General features: G+C 38.1%; 1 protein-coding gene across 2 annotated transcripts in view; it reads left to right on the top strand.

The window, feature by feature from the left end:
• The window catches only part of ELP3 (elongator acetyltransferase complex subunit 3), a 109753-nt gene that overhangs the window by 63642 nt on the left and 26425 nt on the right, over positions 1-19686 (top strand). For both annotated transcript variants that reach the window (XM_074209216.1, XM_074209215.1), the window contains exons 13-14: positions 5122-5349; positions 8741-8822. In XM_074209216.1, coding sequence (XP_074065317.1) covers positions 5122-5349; positions 8741-8822 — 310 coding nt within the window. The remainder of the gene's footprint in view (positions 1-5121; positions 5350-8740; positions 8823-19686) is intronic.

Raw genomic sequence — 19686 nt, 5'->3', positions numbered from 1 at the left:
TTGCTTCTCTGGAAAAAAGATATTCCATGTAAATAATACTTTGCATAATATCATATTTTCCAAGAAGCCAACAAGTATTTATTCAGCTCCTACTATGTACCAAGTATACAAAACAAGGCAAAAAACAGTCTTTGCTCTCTAGGAACTAACAGCCTAATGGGAAAGACAAAATAACAATAGCTATTTATAAACAAAACTTGCAGGATACTTAAGATTGAGGTACTTAAGATTAAGGAAGACTGGGAAAGGCTTCTTGCAGATAGTGAGACTTCAGCTGAAACTTGAAGGAAGCTAGGAGGTAGAAATGAGGAAAAGAGAATTCTAGTCATGAGAGATAAACCATTGAAAATGCACGGATTGGGGAATTGGTGCCTCTTTTATGAGAGATAACTAGGAGACCTGTGTCACTAGATTACTCATTATATGGAGGGAGTAAGGAATAAGTAGATATGGAAGGCAGGATGAGCTAAGTAATGAATGGTTTTGAAAACAAGCTGATTTTATATTTGATCCTGGAGCTGCAGGAGTTTATTGAATAGGGAGGTGACATGGTCACACCTGTGCTGTAAAGGATCTCAATTTGATGCCCAAAAGAAAGATGAACTAAAGGGGCGGGGGGAGAGACTTGAGTCAGACAGACCCACAAGCAGAATATTACAATAGTCTAGGCATGAGATGAAAACAGCCTGCATCTGGGTGGCAAGAGGGTCAGAGGAAAGAAGAGGGCATATATTAGAGATGTTGCAAAGATAGAAAAGAGAGGAGTTGGCAAATGAATGGATATGAGAGTTCAGGGTGAGGAAATGAGGATGACCCCTACTAGATTGTGAGCCTGTATGGAATCATATGGGCTAAATGATAGGACAGGTAGGTAGAATCAGAGCTGTATTATATTGGCCAGACTTAAAGGGCAGGTTGGATAGACTAGCTGGACTCCCAGATTCTCTGACTATATCCAAGCAATTCTAAAAACTAATTGAGTACCAGCGTAAAGATTAGGTAGACTTGATTTATTAGAAACTCCTAATATCTAAGTCATTCAATTGTGATCTTTCAAACTAGGACCACAAGGTACCCTAGAGTGATTTGTTTGTGTTTTCTAGTTGATCTCCTTGTGTCTAGACTCCCCTCTTTAGTCTATCCTCTACACACTTGGCATACTGATATTCCTCAGGTATTTTAAAGACTTCATAGGACTGGCTTCAGTCAGTCTTTCCCAAAAGATTACATATTATTCCTTTCCATTCACTCTTGAGTTCTCCCCATACCTAATCTACTTAGCATGTCCCTTTCATGACACTTCATTTCTCATTTCCATGCTTTTGTATAGGCTGCTTCCCACGAATTTGTAACTTTTAAACCTAATTTCCTTCAAGTCTCAACTCATGTGCCTCTTCCTTAAAGTCTTTTCCTAATTTCCTCCTCCAACACATCCCAAAAATATCCCCTTTGTATGTATTTATACATATTCTATATTTACCTAACTGTATATATTTTGGGGACATCAGCCTACTTTCTATACCTGAATCTCACAATACCCTATTTCCAATTCTGAACTGTTGTTCAGAACAACTGGCTTTGTCCACACATGGCATGGGATATCTTTCTGTCTCTCCCTCTCTTCCTATTTTCTCTTCCTATTTCCTCTTCCTCCTCCTCCTCCTCCTCCTTCTCCTCCTCCTCCTCCTCCTCCTTCTTCTCCTTCTTCTCTGTCTCGCTCTCCCCCCCCCACTTCTTTTTGTCTCTCCTTTCACAATTCACATTCTTTGCCTCATTCACAATCTTTGCCTCCTCCCTCTTCTCAATTAAAATAAGACCTCTTTGACACCAGGGATCTTTTATTTTTTCTGACTTTTCTTTGCATTTGCCAAGTGCTTAATAGATGCTTACTGAATGATCAAACAAGTATTCTAGTGAAATATAAACTCTGGGATGGCAGCATCTGTCTCACCTTTGTATTTGTATCCTCAGAACTCAGCACAGTTGAGTGCCTTGCACACTTGCTGATTGCTCGATCTTTTCATCCAACTCCTCATTCCAAAAATGAGGAAATTGAGTCTCAGAGAAGTGAAATCACTTGGTTAATGTCACAAACTACTAAACAGGGCACTAGAAATGAACTCTAGTTTTCTAACTCCAATTCCTATGTTCTTCCTCAGAATAAATACCTATTATTTACACATAATAATCTTTTATGTTCTTCTTCATACCTTAGAGTTTCATTTTTAACCTGCAACATTGTTGTTGATCAGTTGTTTCAGTCTGTCTGACTCTTCCTTAGCCCTTTTGTTTTTTTTTTAGCAAAGATACTGAACTGATTTGCCATTTCCTTCTCCAATTCATTTTACAGGTAAGAAAACTGAAGCAAACAAGGTTAAGAGACTTACCCAGGGTCACATAGTTGGTAGTGTCTGAGGCTGGATTTGAACTCAGGTCCGTCTGACTCTATGCCTGACACTCAGTCCACTGCACCATCTGGCTGCTCAAATTAGATGTAATATTCTAAATCCAAGAGGAGAAATGTGTGATTTGATAGCAGTTCGTCCGAAAGACTTGAGTATTCTGTTTTATTAAAGGCTCATTTGAAATGGGTCAGAGTCCTGCGCCCCCCCCCCCCCCCCCCCCCCCCGCTTTGAGCACAATTCTCTGCTGGGTTCTGCAGGACCTTACAGTTGGGATAGTGAAGTGCTTTACATCCATTTCAGAGGAGGAATGGTCGAAAACACTAGGTATCTTTGGGATAGAGAAGACTGAAGAGACATGTGATCACTCTGTTTGAATATTTGAAGATTGCCATGTTGGACAAGGGGATACAGAGATGTACTTGTTCTTTTTCATCTCAGAGGCAGCAATAGGAACAATGATTGGAAGTCTCAGTACAATCAATTTAGGAAGACATCCTGAAAATTGGAGCCTCCCATGTGATGATCATTTGTCAGAATTGTTCTATTCCAAAAGGCATCCTTCTGTAGTTATTGCTGTTCTGTCATGTCCAAATCTTCATGACCCCCATAGACATATTATGCACAGGACTTTCTGGGCAGATACTGGAGTGGTTTACCATTTCCTTCTCCAGTGGATTAAGGCAAACAAAGGTTAAGAGACTTGCCCAAGGTCACATAGCTCGTAATTGTCTGAGATCACATTTGAACTCAGGACTTACTAACTCCAGGCCTAGTACTATATCCTCTGAGCCATCTAGCTGCTTCCCTGGCAATTGTATAAATGGTTATGACTTGACTATATGCCTTTATCTCTTGTGTAGGGGTTGTGTCTGTACATCTGTCATTGTTAGAGTTCAATATTGTCAGAGATCAGCAAACTGATAGATGGTGCCTGTATTGACATTTCTGTTCTTACTGGGTTTTTTTTAATTGGACAGATTCTGTCCTTGCTAAGGCCCTGAATAATAGCATAAACCTATTTACAATTAATCATTTTGTAAAACTCACCTTCATCTTCTAATACCTCTATCCATTAGTTATATTAACTAATATTAGGTTGATATGTAAGCCTTAAAGCCTGCCACTTACCTTCTTTGGATCTCATTTCCTCTTCTAAAGGAGGTTGCACTAAGAGACTCCTTCTAGTTATAGACTTCTAGAATCCTATGGTTCTGTGGAATCCATGTAGGTGCAATCTATCAGTATGCTAAATGTAAATGGACATTTGCCATGAGAACTATATATGAATGAGTATACACATATCTTGTTATGCATACATAAATTATATATCATGAGTTTACCTTTGAAGAGTAAGCTACAGCCTATGGAACATAATTACAGGGACATTGTCCTGACAAAACAAATAAAAATAAACCTTCCCTTTCAAAATGACACAAATGATTGGTATTTAGATACCTGAAAGAAATTGGAGGAAGAGTGTGAATTTTTTTTTTTGCCTAGGACTTATGATGAGAAGAAGATGTATCTGTGTCTAAGTGCTAGTCAGACCTTGAATCAAAAGCAACTCAGTAGTGCAGTGTGTGGACGCACTACTCAACTTCCTGAGCTCCAAACTGACCTGAAACATTTATTAGCTGGCTGATCTTGACAAGTGTTTGCCTCAGTTCCTCCTCTAAAAATGAGCTGGAGAAGAAAATGACAAACCACTTCAGTATCTATTCCAAGAAAACTTCAAATGTTGTCACAAAGAGTTAGACATGGGAGCAGCTAGGTGGTGCAGTGGATAGAGCACCAGCCCTGGAGTCAGGAGTACCTGAGTTTAAATCTGGCCATGGACACTTAATAATTACCTAGCTGTGTGACCTTGGGCAAGACACTTAACCCCATTGCCTTGCCAAAAAAAAACCCCTAAAAACAAAACAAACAAAAAAAAAGTTAGACACTCAAAGGACCAAACAACAATAATAACATCATTAGAGTTTTGCAGTACTTGCTTTATGCCTGCTCCCCAACTGTATTCATACCTCTAATGGCCTCTTCTAGTGTTGCTTTTCAATCCCATATGTGAAGAGCACTTCTGATGGCATCTCAGGATTTCTTGAACTCATAAATTTCCCTGGCCATTTCCATCTCAGAATTCTTGTTCATTTAAGATCAGGAAAGAAATACAGCACCAGAGGTGACTGCATGCAAAAGGACCTCCATATCCAACTGAGAGGGAAGGTTGATCCTTTAACCAATTGGAGACCAGCCAAAAAAAAAAAGCATGATAAAGGAATGAGTTTTCAAGTCTATTCAATCCTCAAGGCAGCCTTAGCACCTGCAACATTAGTGATCAGTTTTTTTATCTCTGTATACTATTCAAAGATTTTTCATTATTAAATATGACTATACAAGCCCTTTGGGCACACCCAATGAGAAATAGGCTCACTCACCCCAAGCTTATACATGGTTTTCTGGACTAAATTCTACTTCAAAAATAGGCACGTTAAAAATAGTAATTTTATTATTTATTTTTGAATTTTACAATTTTCCCCCATCTCACTTCCCTCCCCCCACCCCCACAGAAGGCAATCTGATAGCCTTTACACTGTTTCCATGATAGACATTGATAAAAATAAGAATTTTAACAATGGGTTTTTTTCCCTATGAAACTGGCCTACATGAGTTAATAAATTTTTTAATTTAATATTTAGTTCTTTTTTTGTTCAAACAGGTTGAATTAGTTAGAAGAGATTATGTGGCAAATGGTGGCTGGGAGACGTTTCTATCATATGAAGACCCTGAGCAAGACATTTTGATTGGCCTTTTACGTTTGCGGAAGTGTTCAGAGGAATCATTTCGGCCCGAATTGAAAGGAGGTGTTTCCATAGTCCGAGAACTACATGTATATGGAAGTGTAGTTCCTGTAAGCAGCCGTGACCCTGCAAAATTTCAGCATCAGGTATCTCTCTAGCTTTTTTTCCCATTTGGTTTCTGATTAAGAAAAATGTTGAAGTTAGGAAAGCGAGAGAGGAAGGTGGAAAAGAAGAGAGAAATGAAGAAATAAAAAGGAGGGCAGGGAAATAGCATCAGAGGATTCTATATTTAATTGTTCTGAGTTTTTTTCCCCCCAAGTTAAACAATTTCTTTTTGTCTCCCTGGGTTTTAAGCAAGAAGATATATGGTAGGAACCAAAAAGAGAAAAATGCTTTAAGAGCTAGCTTAACAACAGGCTGGTTGTTGGGTGGAAGTTGTATGTTTTATGCAACAGTTGGTAGTTGAAGATTATTGCCTCATTTCTTATAATAGAAGCTGCAAATGTTCTAAAAAGTTTGTGAATAGCTACCCTAGGCTTCTACTGTCCACAAGTTGGTTGAATCAGGGACTTTTCAACCTATATCTTCCTGTACCTTCCTAAAAGAAGAACAGATGTTGAGAAGAAATTTACTTCTCACAATGATTAACTCCCATCTGAGAAGATCCTTTTAATGGGACTTTGACTATAAAAATTAATGCCTTTGTCAGCTTCAGAGCTTTCAAAAAGTTGAATGATTATTCTTTCCTTAATTTTTTAAAGAAAGTTTTTTTTGGGGGGCATATCCAAGGTGGTGATGTGAAGGCAGAATTTTCTGGGAACTCCTTCCCCACCCCCGAAACCCCAAAAGCCAACAAATGATGACTCTAGCCAAAATTTGGAGGGGCAGAACCCACAGAAAGACTGAGCAATACATTTTCCCAGTCCAAGATAACTTAGAAGTTCCACGGGAAAGGTGTGTTTCACCAGGACTGGGGGTTGGGAAAAAAGCCATGGGCACAGCTCAGTCCAGCCCAGAGATCACCAGCAACAGCTTGAAGAGGCAGTGAGAGAACTCTGATACACCAGAATAAGCATGGAGTGAGGAGCACTGGCTGTAGAATCTGCACTGAGAATCTGGAGAAAGCAGCTGGCACCCCCAGAAATGGTAAGGGAAATCTGCAGAGATTTCTCTGCTTTCCCTCAGGATAGGACTCTGCTGCTAGCCTACACTGAGATCCAGGTTGCAGTTTGGGTTTCCATACTAAGTAGCCAAGCTGGATCCCTCCTTATAGCTCCAGGACAGAGGGAAGTATGGGGTTGGGGTGGGCATCCACATATCAAAGCACATGCAAGAGAGCAAAAGACCTTGGAGGAATAAAGGTCCCAGTGGGGTATCCCCCCCCCAAAAAAAAACCCCAAACCTTGGAAGTGCTGTAAATTAGTCTTGGACTGAGGAAATGAATAAACAACAGAAAAAGAAGAATCTGACCATAGAGAATTACTTTAGTCCCATGGAAGATCAAAACATATTTAGATGATGATAAAATTGAAGTTTCTGTATCCAAAACCTCCAAGAGAAAAAGAAAATGGGCTCAGACTATGAATGAGCTCAAAAAAAGACTTTGAAAAGCAATTAAGGGAGGTGGAGGAAAAATTGGGAGGAGAAATGAGATTGATGCAGAAAAATCATGAAAATGAAATCAATAGCTTGGTGAAAGATATACCAAAAAGTACAGAAGAAAATAATATGTTAAAAACCAGGTTAGCCTAATGGAAAAAAGCAAATCAAAAGGCAAATGAGAAGAATGCCTTAAAAAGCAGAATTGGCCAGCTGGAAAAGGAGGTTTAAAAAACTCTGAAGAAAATAACTCCTTCAAATGCAGAATGGAACTAAAGGAAGCTGATTTCTTTGCAAGAAATCAGGAAGAAATAAAACTCTTCCAAAAAAGCCAAAAGTTAGGAAAAAAATGTGAAATATCTCATTGGAAAAACAACTGACCTTGAAAACAGATCCAGAGGAAATAATTTAAAAATTATTGGGCTATCTGAAAGCCACGATCAGTAGAGCCGTGACTTCATTTTTTCAAGAAACAATACAGCAAAATTGCCCTGAGATCCTAGAAGCAGTGGGTAAAATATAAATTGAGGAAATTCACTGATCACCTCCCAAAAGAGAGCCCAAAAGAAAAACTTCCAGGAATTATTATAGCCAAATTCCAAAATTCCCAATCAAAGAGAAAATTCTAAAAGCTACCAGAAACAAACACTTCAACTACCAAGGCTCCATAGTCAGGATTACACAGGATCTGGCAGCATCTACATTAAGGGCTTGTAGGGATTGGAATATGATATTCTGGAAGGCAAAAGATCTTGCTTACAACCGAGAATCAACTACCCAGCAAAACCGAACATCCTCTTTCAGGGGAAAAGATGAACTTCCAATGAAATAAGGGACTTTCAAACTTTCCTATTGAAACAACCAGAGCTAAACAGAAAGTTTGATCTCCAAGTACAGGACTCTGGTGAACCATAGAGGAAGTGGAAGAGAAGGACTAACTATGAGGAACTTAATGACATTGAACTGTTTGTATTCCTGCATGGGAAGAAGATATTGATAACTCATATGAACTTTTCTCATTTAGAAGAGCTGTTAGAAGGAGCATATAATAGACAGGACACTGGAAAGAGCAGAATATAATGGTATAATATAGTAAAAAAATGGAGTCAATGGGTGATAAAAGAAAGTACTGGGAGGAAGGGAAAGGAGATGAAGAAGAAATTAAGAAAATTCACTAAGAGTCAAGAAAAAAGCTTTTTCAATGTAGTGGAACGAGGGAAGGCAAGGGGGAATGAGTGAGCCTTCATTCTCATCAGAATGAGTAAACATACACTTAATAAGGTGAGGAAATCTATCTTACCCTAGAGAAAAATGTGAAGAAAGGGATGGGCTAAGGAGGAATGGGGGGGAGGGAATAGGTGATAGAACAGAGGGAAGATGGAGGGAGAGGGTACTCAGATGCAACACGCTTTTGGACAGGGCCAGGATGAAAGGAGAGAGAGAATAGAATAAATGAGAATGGGGAGGAATAGAGTGGAGGTACAGCTAGTAATAGCAACTGGGAAAAATATTGAAGCAGCTTCTCTGGTGGACTTATGATAAAGAAAGCAACTCACCCCAGGGACAGAGCCATTGGAATCTGAACACAGACTGAAGTACATTTTTTTTTCTCTCTATTCTTGAGATCTCTCATCTTCTTGGGGGGCCAGGAGTATGTTTACTCTTATAATACATTCAATTTACATCAATGTATAGCATGGAAACAATGTAAAGACTATCAGATGGCCTTCTGTGGGGGAGGGAGGATTGTAAGATTTAAACCTTACAAAAGATGATAGTAGATACTACTATTGTATATAATTGGAAAACAAATAAAATGTTAATAGATGGGGGGAAAAAAAAGAAAGCTTTTTATCCAACAGACTAAAGCCATCTCTAAATTACAACCTTCGTATTTGTGAATGTTATTTTCTTTTCTTTCTTTTGGCCTTCCCATAGGGATTTGGCATGCTACTCATGGAAGAGGCAGAAAGGATAGCAAAACAAGAGCATGGCGCTTGGAAAATTGCTGTCATTTCAGGTAACATTGCTATAAAAATATGATTGGCAAATGCCAAAGATAGTGCCATAATTTAAAAAAAAGCTCTCATCTACCTTAGCCTCACTTTATTTGTATATGAAATTGGGGGAAACTGAATAGATAAAGAACAGAAGACTGGGGGTGGCTAGGTGGCGCAGTGGATAAAGCACCGGCCCTGGAGTCAGGAGTACCTGGGTTCAAATCCGGTCTCAGACACTTAATAATTACCTAGCTGTGTGGCCTTGGGCAAGCCACTTAACCCCATTTGCCTTGCAAAAAAAAAACCTAAAAAAAAAGAACAGAAGACTGAAGCCAAGAGAAGTTCTATAAAGAGTTGAGTAGATAGGACTTTAAGAGCCCCCACTCTTGTTGCAGAAAGTAGGACTAAAGCCTGTGTTGAGACAGATGGATTCTTTCTTTTCTACCTTCCCCAGTACAACAGAATTCATTTCCTTCTAAACATATCTCGTTTGTGTCCTAGATGTGCCATCTGAGAAAAAATCATTTGATATTAGGCATATAAGTAAAATGTATGCTTTTATGGAGAACTATCACTGTTAATGTTCAAAAATTGAATTTTAATGTCAGAGCCCTAGCTTAATATATTCATTTCTCACTGGTTTTGTAGCTTCATAGCAGAATTTGCTAATACATTGTGTGTCAGTCTCCTATCCCTTCTACTGATATTTAGAGGAATAAGTAAGAAAAAAAAGAAAATGTGCCAAGTAGAACATAAAATAAAGTTCATTACAAAATGTACACCCTCCTAAAATATTTCCATTCTTTTTATCCTTGGGATAATTATCATCACTAACAGAAAACTAATATAGAGCTAAAATCGAGATTAAAATTCAGGTCACTTTTTTCCTTTCTCAAGTGAACTTTGCTTAAGATTACATTGTCTTCTCCACTACATCTACTGGGTAGTTTAAGAAAGTGAACTTTTTTTTTTAAGGATTTTGCAAGGCAAATGGAGTTAAGTGGCTTGCCCAAGGCCACACAGCTAGGTAATTATTAAGTGTCTGAGACTGCATTTGAACCCAGGTACTCCTGACTCCAGGGCCGGTGCTTTATCCACTGCGCCACCTAGCCACCCCTGGAAATTGAACTTTTGAGAACAAAAATAACTTAATGAGATTTTTTCTTTTTTTTTAAATTATTTAAGGCAATTGGGTTAATTGATTTGTCCAGGTTCACCCAGCTAGGCAGTTATTAAGTATTGAGGCTGGATTTGAACTCAGGTCCTCCTGACTGCAGGGCCAGTACTCTATCCACTGTGCCACCTAGCTGCCCCTATTTAATGAACTTTTTGAAAAAAATTAATTTAATTTTTTTTGAATTACAATTTTTCCCCTAATCATTCTTCCTACCCCCCACCCCCACCTCCACACAGAAGGCAGTTTGCCAGTCTTTGCATTGTTTCTATGGTATACATTGATCCAAATTGAATGTGATGAGAGAGAAATCATATCCTTAAGGAAGAAACATAAACTATAAGAGATAGCAAGATCAGAGGCGTCTAGGTGGTGTAGTGGATAAAGCACCGGCCCTGGAGTCAGGAGTGTCTGAGTTCAGATTCGGGTCTCAGACACTTAATAATTACCTAGCTGTGTGGCCTTGGGCAAGCCACTTAACCTCATTTGCCTTGCAAAAACCTAAAAAAAAAAGAGAGATAGCAAGATCAGACAATAAGATATCAGTGTCCCCCCCCCCCCCTCCAAATTAAAGGTAATAGTCCTTGGTCTTTATTTAAACTACATAGTTATTTCTCTGGATACAGATGGTATTCTCCATTGCAGACAGCCCCAAATTGTCCCTGATTAGGTGCATTGATGGAATGAGCAAGTCCATCGAGGTTAAACATCACTCCCATGTTGCTGTTAGGGTGTACAGTGTTTTTCTGGTTCTGCTCATCTCACTCAGCATCAGTTCATGCAAATCCCTCCAGGCTTTCCTGAATTCCCATCCCTCCTGGTTTCTAATAGAGCAATAGTGTTCCATGACATACATATACCACAGTTTGCTAAACCACTCCCCAATTGAAGGACATTTACTTGATTTCCAATTCTTTGCCACCACAAACAGGGCTGCTATGAATATTTTTGTACAAGTGATGTTTTTACCCTTTTTCATCATCTCTTCATGGTATAGACCCAGTAGTAGCATTGCTGGATCAAAAGGTATACACATTTTTGTTGCCCTTTGGACATAGTTCCAAATTGCTGTCCAGAAAGGTTGAATGAGTTCACAGCTGCACCAACAATGTTATAGTGTCCCAGATTTCCCACAGCCCTTCCAACAATGATCATTATCCTTTCTGGTCCTATTGGCCAGTCTGAGAAGAGTGAGGTGGTACCTTAGAGAAACTTTAATTTGCATTTGATTTAGAGCAATTTTTCATATGACTATGGATTGCTTTGATCTCCTCATCTGTAAATTGTCTTTGCATATCTTTTGTCCAGTTGAGGAATGGCCTTTTTTTTTAAAATATGACTCAGTTCTCTGTATATTTTAGAAATGAGTTTTTCGTCAGAAACATTAGTTGTAAAGATTGTTTCCCATTTTACTATATTTCTTTTGATCTTGGTTACAGTGGTTTTGTCTATGCAGAAGCTTTTTAATTCAATGTAATCAAAATCATCTAGTTTCTTTTTAGTGATGTTCTCCATTTACTCTTTAGTCATAAACTGCTCCCCTTTCCATAGCTCTGACAGGCAAACTGCTCCTTGATCTCTAGTTTGCTTATAATATTGTTTTTTTTATGTCTAAATCCTGTATCCATTTGAATCTTATCTTGCTATAGGGTCTGAGGGGTTGGTCTAATCTAAGTTTCTTCCATCTGTATCCAAATAAAGAACCGTGGAGTTTAAACAAAGTTCAAGGACTATTTCCTTTAATTCAGAAAAAAAAACCTTATATCTTATTGTCTGATATTGTTATCTCTTTTACTTCATGTTTCTTCCTTAAGGATATGGTTTCTCTCTCATCACACTCAGTTTGGATCGGTATATAACATGGAAACAATGTAACAACTGGCAAATTGCCTTGAGTGGGGGGGGGGTGAATTGTAAAACAAAGTAAACAAAATCTTTAAAGGGAAAAAAATATATTACTGGTTCTATACTCTCAAGTAAAGGTGAGAACTTTGCTGATATCCATGATATCTGTGCCTGTCATTCAACCATACCTGTGATGTGGTGAATTTGGTAACTTGATTACTAGCAGCATCAGAATTATATTGGACATCATCCTGCTTTACATTTGTTTTTATAATGAGATTAGAGGGTTTTTTGCAAAGATTGAAATACAAAAGGGGGAGGAATTGACTTGCCTGAAGTCAAATTCAGGTTTTTATAGGAACTTTAGTTTCTGATTTAATGAGCTCACTGGAAGAATATCAGGAAACTGTCTCTCTTTTTGACTTTTCACCAGATTCTAATTAATGGCTCAATTTCATAGCATCTGTTGACATTATTATGATTTAATGTCACAAGCAAGAGACTTATCCATAAGTGTTATATAGCTTTGTTCCAAGATAGAACCTTGGACAAATCACTTTACTTTGGACCTGGATTCTTTTTCTGTTAACTGACGAAGGTTGAATTAGCTCTCAAATTCTGTAATTTTTCTCTATCCCAACAGTTAATATTTTAGAATTCTCAAGTTTTCAGATTATTTACACTGGTTGTATTCTTGATCCACTGCTTCCTTAATATCAGTTCAAGGCATTGTGATAGGTTCTATAAGAACAGAAATAAGCATAAAATATTTTCTCTGCCTTCAAGGAGACCACCTCATATTTACCTTGTCAAATTTTTACCTAGCGTGAATAAGAAAAATTTTCCTCCTATTTCAATTCCCAAATTATTTCTTAATTTAGGAGTATTTGTTATACTTGTAAGCAATAGATTCTGTTATTAAGAGTTGAATTGGAGGGCAGCTAGGTGGCGCAGTGGATAAAGCACCAGCCTTGGAGTCAGGAGTACCTGAATTCAAATCTGGCCTCAGACATTTAATAATTACCTAGCTGTGTGGCCTTGGGCAAGCCACTTAACCCCATTGCCTTGAAAAATCTTTAAAAAAAAAAGAGAGCGTTGACTTGCCATCAAGTCAGTAATCTCTTAATGAAACCAGGTGCTTAAGACATCAGCTTTCTTATGCCCCTTTGATTATTCATAAACATGTATTTCTTTAATATATTCCAAACACCACCTTAGCAAATTCATTTTATCTGATTTAGAAATTTTCCTTTTTTCTACTCAAATTTCCAGTTTTCTGAACATCATATATAATCTTTTCCCTCTGCAAGCTTATAGAGAGCATTACATGGAGAGTTTCAGAATCTCTCTCTCTCTCTAGTAGCATATTAAATGCCATTCCCAATTAACACTCTGAAAGCTAAAGATCTTTAGTAGAAATAATATCTGTACAATATCCCAAAAGAACAAGTATTAACAGTTTCTTTTCAAGAAGTGTTTAATGGCACCCAAAGAATGTTTCCTGTCTTAATCTCAGCTACCTGGCTAGATGTAAAAAACATTCATGTCACTGTTCTATTCCTTGAGCTAATTGCTATTCAGTGAGATGAACAGTCTCCCAACCTCAACCACCATCATCCTAGTCCTAATCGGTATTCTATTTGTGTTCTTTAGAGTAGAAAATTAATATGGACATTGTCCAAGAATTTCACAAGGCTAATAGAATACAGGAAGATGGTTGCAAATGAGACAGATGTTTGAATGAGAGATGATAGAAACCAATATGGTCTAGAGAAATTAAGATAAAGGATGACTGCATCCTTCAGAACTATTTCAAAAGTCCAAAGAGAGATGAGTATGAATAATTGAACCTTGAATCTGGGGTAGGCTTTGGGGTGGCTGTGTAAACAAAAGCACTTATAGCATTGCTACAGCTATGTGTCTGTGGACTAATTGGCAGTCCCAGTAACTCAAAAAGTTGTTTTACTATTGCACATTCTAGTGTAAATATTCAAATACAGAAATTTAAGAGCTGAAAGTTGAATCTGAAAGAACCTCTAGTAACTCCAGACTATCAATGATTATGTCAGGAAATAGAAATCTTTTCCATTAATCTGAGCTGGGAAGTGGCAAGAGTTGATAAATTAATTTGACCCTCATGTCACTTTTGGAAAGACTAAAGTACTTCTTTAGACTATAAACTCAGTGAGAGACCATTTTATTTCATCTTTGTACCCCTAGAACTGGGTATAAAGATTTGCACATAGTGGAAGTTTAACAAATATTTGTTGAATTGAGTAGGAGAAATTCTTTTAAGGGTACTCCCTCCACAATGTGAGAGGGGCCAAGTATCTTCTAAATGCTACCTGATATACACAGACTCTCTTCCCTACTGCTTATCTGGAACTGAGATAATTGTATTAGGGAGAAAGACAGATACCTGCCTTACCTTTTTAGATGCCTCTTCTCTCCCTGACATTATCCCCAACCCCCCAAAACAACCCACATCCAGTATTAATCTGAATGAATACAGTTTTAAACTCTAAACAAGCCCCTAAGCAAAGGACATTGGATACCTCCTGTGTGACCTAGGGAAGGGAGGCAGCTGTGACAAAGAGAAAGGATCACAGGATTTAAAGTCAGTCGAGTAGGGTTTGAATTATAAGTTCTGCGAGCCTGGAGAGTTACTTTTTCATGCCTAAGTTTTCCATAACTAAAAACAAGCAGATGATACCTATATTGCCTGCCTCATCAGGTGATTGTGAGGATAAAACAAGTTAATGTGTGTGTTGTATTTTGTAAATTATCAAATGTTAAATAAAAGATTGCTGATAGTATAGATCTAAGTTTTCTTTTTCTCTTTGAACATCTTGGATTCTCATCTTTTGGTAGTGAAATAATCCTCTTCCTATCTTTCCTTGAGGGAACAATTAAAAACATCCTCTGGGGAAGCAAAAAAAGCCATTCCATTGTACCTTCTTTCCCATTCATAGTATCCCAAGTCAGTGAAAATCCAGGCTTGTAAAACTCCTACTTTTAGACAGAAACTTTTCTGTCCTAACCCCCTTCTCTCTCCTACCCCCACCCCTGAAATTCTTATCAGACTGAAATCCAGGTCTGAGAAATTATGTCTTATTAGTGTTTTCTATCTCCCTCCTCTATTGGCTCCCATTTATAACCTCTTCTTCCCTTACATGCCCACAGCAGGCTCCCATCCAGTATGCTGCCATGCTAAGCTAGAGGGATATAATACACAATCTTTCATGACAATGCATACCGCTAGGTATGTTGAACTCTCTAACCTGTTTTTCCCTTCTGTGGAGAGAGAAAGCCACCCCCATTCCCTCACCCCCATATACAGAAACACACAAGCACATGTGCTCTCTTTTCAGTGACTCATTCTCCTAGTCTTTATTAAAGTACTCCTTCCTCAAAAATCTAAAGGCACCAAAATTCAGATATATCTTATAGTTAGCCAACAAAGCTCTTTTTACAGGGGAGGTATGGAAGCTGGACTGTCAAAATGTAGATTTAAATCAAAAAACATTTTCTCTCTGCACCTTATGAAAGCATGTAAATTGATTTTAAAACCAAAATTCACATTAAAAACAATCATTTTGTTTGATTGTTACCTGTAATACCTTTTATTCCATAGATATTAAGGGACTTGGGTTTGACTTTTCTCCTTCTGCAGTAAGGGGAAGGGACTCAGACCGCATCATGTAGCCATATAAAAGAAGAATCCATCCCTTGCCTTTAGATTATTCTCCCTTCAGGGAAGTTGCATTTATTAATATTCCAAAACTTTGTTATGACTTTTACTCTCTCCTGACTGCCCCTCTCAGGAAAAAAAAGTTCTATTAAACTTGCTATTAAGTTCAAAAAACTTATTAACATTTATTGTGTACTATATTTTGGGGACAGAAAGAGAACAAAAATTTTGCCATGCTTTCAGGGAGCATCTAACATGTCATTAGAAAATAATTTGAGGGAGAAAATATTAGCAAATGGGGGAAACCAAGAAGAAGTTCCTCAAAGAGGTGTCAGGGGGGCGGCTAGGTGGCCCAGTGGATAGAGCACTGGCCTTTGGAGTCAGGAGTACCTGAGTTCAAATCCGGCCTCAGACACTTAATAATTACCTAGCCATGTAGCCTTGGGCAAGACACTTAACCCCATTGCCTTGCAAAAAAACTTTTAAAAAGTGTCACAAATGAATCTCAAAAGAAGCAAAGGGTTCTAAGAGATGAGGCAGGACATTTCTACAAATGTAGTACCACTTGTTGAAAGACATGGAGGCAAGAATGTGCTTCTACAGTAGCATGTTTATCCATAGCTCCTTGAATCCATTCCCATATTGACTTGAATGGAAACAATGTGAGACTTTCATGCTTTTGAAATTATTCAGCTGCTCTGTTTCACTAACTTTCCTATCTCCTCCATAGATTCACACAAGAGTGGTGGCAGGCAGGGGGAGGAGGCATCTGGTTCCTGCTCTCTTGCCAACTTTCATTCATCTTTGTGGTTCTTACTCCCTCATTATTAAAGACCTAGTGACTCACTAATAATTATACTGTAACAAAGTGGGAAATAGTTTCCCCTTCTTGTAGCAACCTCAGTTTAAAGGAACGCTGAAAATCTTTGTGAAAATAATGATTTTAAGGGGCAGCTAGGTGGCACAGTGGAAAGAGCACCGGCCCTGGAGTCAGGAGTACCTGAGTTCAAATGCAGCCTCAGACATTTAATAATTACCTTGTTCTGTGGCCTTGGGCAAGCCACTTAACCCCATTGCCTTGCAAAAAAAAAAGCTTAAAAAAATAATGATTTTAAAATGACAGTGACCTTTAAATTTCAGGATAAGGGTTTAAGCAGCTTTGGTCTAAGAGGAAGAGAAACTTAAGAGACACTATAGTTCTCACATCCCCATTAGTTTGGAGATGCATGGGAGGCCAGAAACCCTTCATGGGAGATTATGGAAATGCCTCCTGTCATCCCATCGAACAGCAAACAGTCAACTGTGTCTTTAATTTAGCTCTTTGCCTGCCTTGGTGAGCATTCTTAAAGAAACCTCTGTAGGCAATTGCTCCTACCTCCTTTTTAAAGCAATTTTTTAAAAGTATAAGGCTTTAATAATAAGTCTCATTGATGCTATGGATCTTTACATCATCTTGTTTGAGCCTTACAACTCAGTTCTATGAGGGCAAGTAGTAACAACTTTATTTTTATATATGCTTCTACAGATTCATTCCATGTTCCCTCTAGAGACTCCTACAGTGTGTAGTCCCCAAGACACTAAATAAAAGTCATTTGACCAATAATATATGCTACCTCATACTTTAGTAGTTTTACATTTGTAAAAGAAAGAGCTGCTGGATGCTTTATGTTAATATCAGTGTTGTTCAGTTTTGTACTTTGCCTCCAATAGTAGAGTTGTAGTTATTTTGTTCACCTGCAGAAGTCTTCCTAAATTTCTTTTAATTTTTCATATTTGTCATTCTTGTGGCACAGTGATATAGTACAGCAAGTGACTTGCCTAAGCATGGAAGCTGGGATTTAAATTTAGATTTCCTGAGTACCTTTTTCCACTAATGAATGCTGGACTCAAGAATTACAGGGCCTAATTTCAAATCTTAGCTCTGTCCTCTTAGTACCTGCATAATTCTGAGCAAATCATTTCCTTCATCACAGCTTCTTTTTCCTTGTCTGCACAAGGAGGTTAACCTAACTAACCTCTAAAGTCCCTCCCAGCTCAGTCTCTGATCCTATGACCCTAAGAATTATTGCCACTATTTTATAGATGAAGAAATAAGCTAAGAGACTAAGTGATGTGCTTAAGTTCACATAACTAGTAAGTACTAGAACCAGAACTAAGCTAGGCATCTTCTGATTCCAAATCCCATGTTCTTTGAACATACCCTGCCTCTTCATCCAGGGAAAAGTTTTTCTTTTGCTTCATTTTTTAATAATATGTACCTGAAAAGAAACATACATGTAAACATAGTACCTGAAATTGTTTTGAGCCTTCCATGAATTCTGAAATTACTTCTTTATCAATAATTTCATGTGACCTTTAATATGGCCTTATAAAGTAGACAGGACAGGCATAATAATTTTCCATTGTTCAGAGAGAAAATCAAGGTGAAAAAGGTTATTTTGCCCAAGGTCACATAGCTAATAACTGGGACCAGAACCATAATAAAGGTTTTACAGGGCTCTGCATTTTAACATGTTGCCTCTTGATCCAGACAGCATCTCAGTTATAAGCTAGCTGAGAGAACACTGTTAGAAAAGTACTTCTCCCCACCCCCTAGCCCCTTGTATATAGTTCTCGCAATAACAATTAGATATGCTAATTAGGCATCTTGATCACTGGAATATATAGTAATTTAATTACTGCATCATTCACTTGCTCACTGATTTGGAAGCATCACAGTGACAAGTAACAGAAGGGGGGATAGAGCTGTACCTCTCTTTAAGGGGAGGAGGCAGCAGTCACGTCAAAAGCCGTGAGACACCCTGCAGACGTCAGTCCTGGAATCTGGCTTACGTCAGCTCTGAAGGGTAATTGCTTTTTCTTTGGCTTGTTTAACGAAAGGAAAGTTACTGGTAAATGGAGTTTCTTGGAACCCTACCAAGCTGGGAGGACAGATGAAAGCTGGAGTAGAGCATTTACCCAGCCAGGTATAATATAGTTATCTTTCAAAGTAAAGACAGGGTTAAGGCTAATCCACTCTGCAGTGCTGCAGTAACAGAGAATTTGCTCCTTTTTCTTCCAAGAGCAGCAGGAAAAAGGAAATAAGTAAGAAGGTGAGGATCTTTTTGTTGTTGTTTTTAAGTAGAGATGAGACTGAGAGAAGGAGCAAGGTTAAGCTTCCTTCTGTGAATTTCTTAATTCCTCCAAAAAAGACCTTAGAGCTTGACCTTGTATATCAGTATGGTTTGTTAGACAAAGTGAAGAGAAAAACTCAGAATATTCTACCCTTCTTCCAAAACCTTAGAGAACAGTAATAGTAGTGGTACAATGGAAAGCACTCTAGATCTGTGTTCAGAAGACCTAAGTTTTCAATCACAGCTTTCTCACTCTCCTTCGTGTCAGGTCCTAGGCAAATCACTATCTGCAAAATGGAGATGTTAGACTAGGTGACTTTTAAATAAATCTAGATCCTGTAATAGTACTTGAATCTCTTTCTCAATAGGTTACTGATGGTGACAGGATGAGGCTAAGGGAGAAGGGTGTGCTAGTCTAATTTCTTATATAAAGCCTTAGGTATGGGGCACAGAATGGGTCACTATAATCCCCTCAGGTCTAGAAGTCAAAACTGGGGGGAAATCACTAGAATAGGTTATAATAGTCAAATTGTGATTACCTAACTCTAAAGAACATTTATTAAGTGCCTACTATGTTCAAATTGAGATACTAGGGACTGGCTATACAGAGACAAAATAAAATACAACCATTGCTCTGAAGAGAACTTAAAGAAAATACCATGTCAGTTAATTGTCACAATTAAGTAAAATAATGGGGTATCTCTGGTTAACTGAAAGGCAATCAGTTTCCAGTGAAACTTTCTAGATGTATAGTCCTGTTAGGTATTGGGTCTCAAACGGCTAGGTGGCACAGCGGACAGAGTACCAGCCTTGGAGTCAGGAGTACCTGAGTTCAAATCTGGCCTCAGACACTTAATAATTACCTAGCTCTGTGGCCTTGGGCAAGCCACTTAACCCCACTACCTTGCAAAAAACCTTAAAAAAAATTACTATTACTAAAAAAATGTATTACTTAATCTCTGAAACTCTTTTTTTAAATTTTTTTTTATTTTTATGAAAGATATTATTTGAGTTTTACAATTTTCCCCCAATCATGCTTCCCTCCCCCACCCCCACCCCAC

The sequence above is a fragment of the Macrotis lagotis genome, chromosome 1 (assembly GCF_037893015.1).
Source record: "Macrotis lagotis isolate mMagLag1 chromosome 1, bilby.v1.9.chrom.fasta, whole genome shotgun sequence".
In the NCBI taxonomy this organism is placed as follows: Eukaryota; Metazoa; Chordata; class Mammalia; order Peramelemorphia; family Peramelidae; genus Macrotis; species Macrotis lagotis.
The sequence above is the reverse complement of the archived record's forward strand: the minus strand, read 5'-3'. Positions and strand labels throughout refer to the sequence as shown.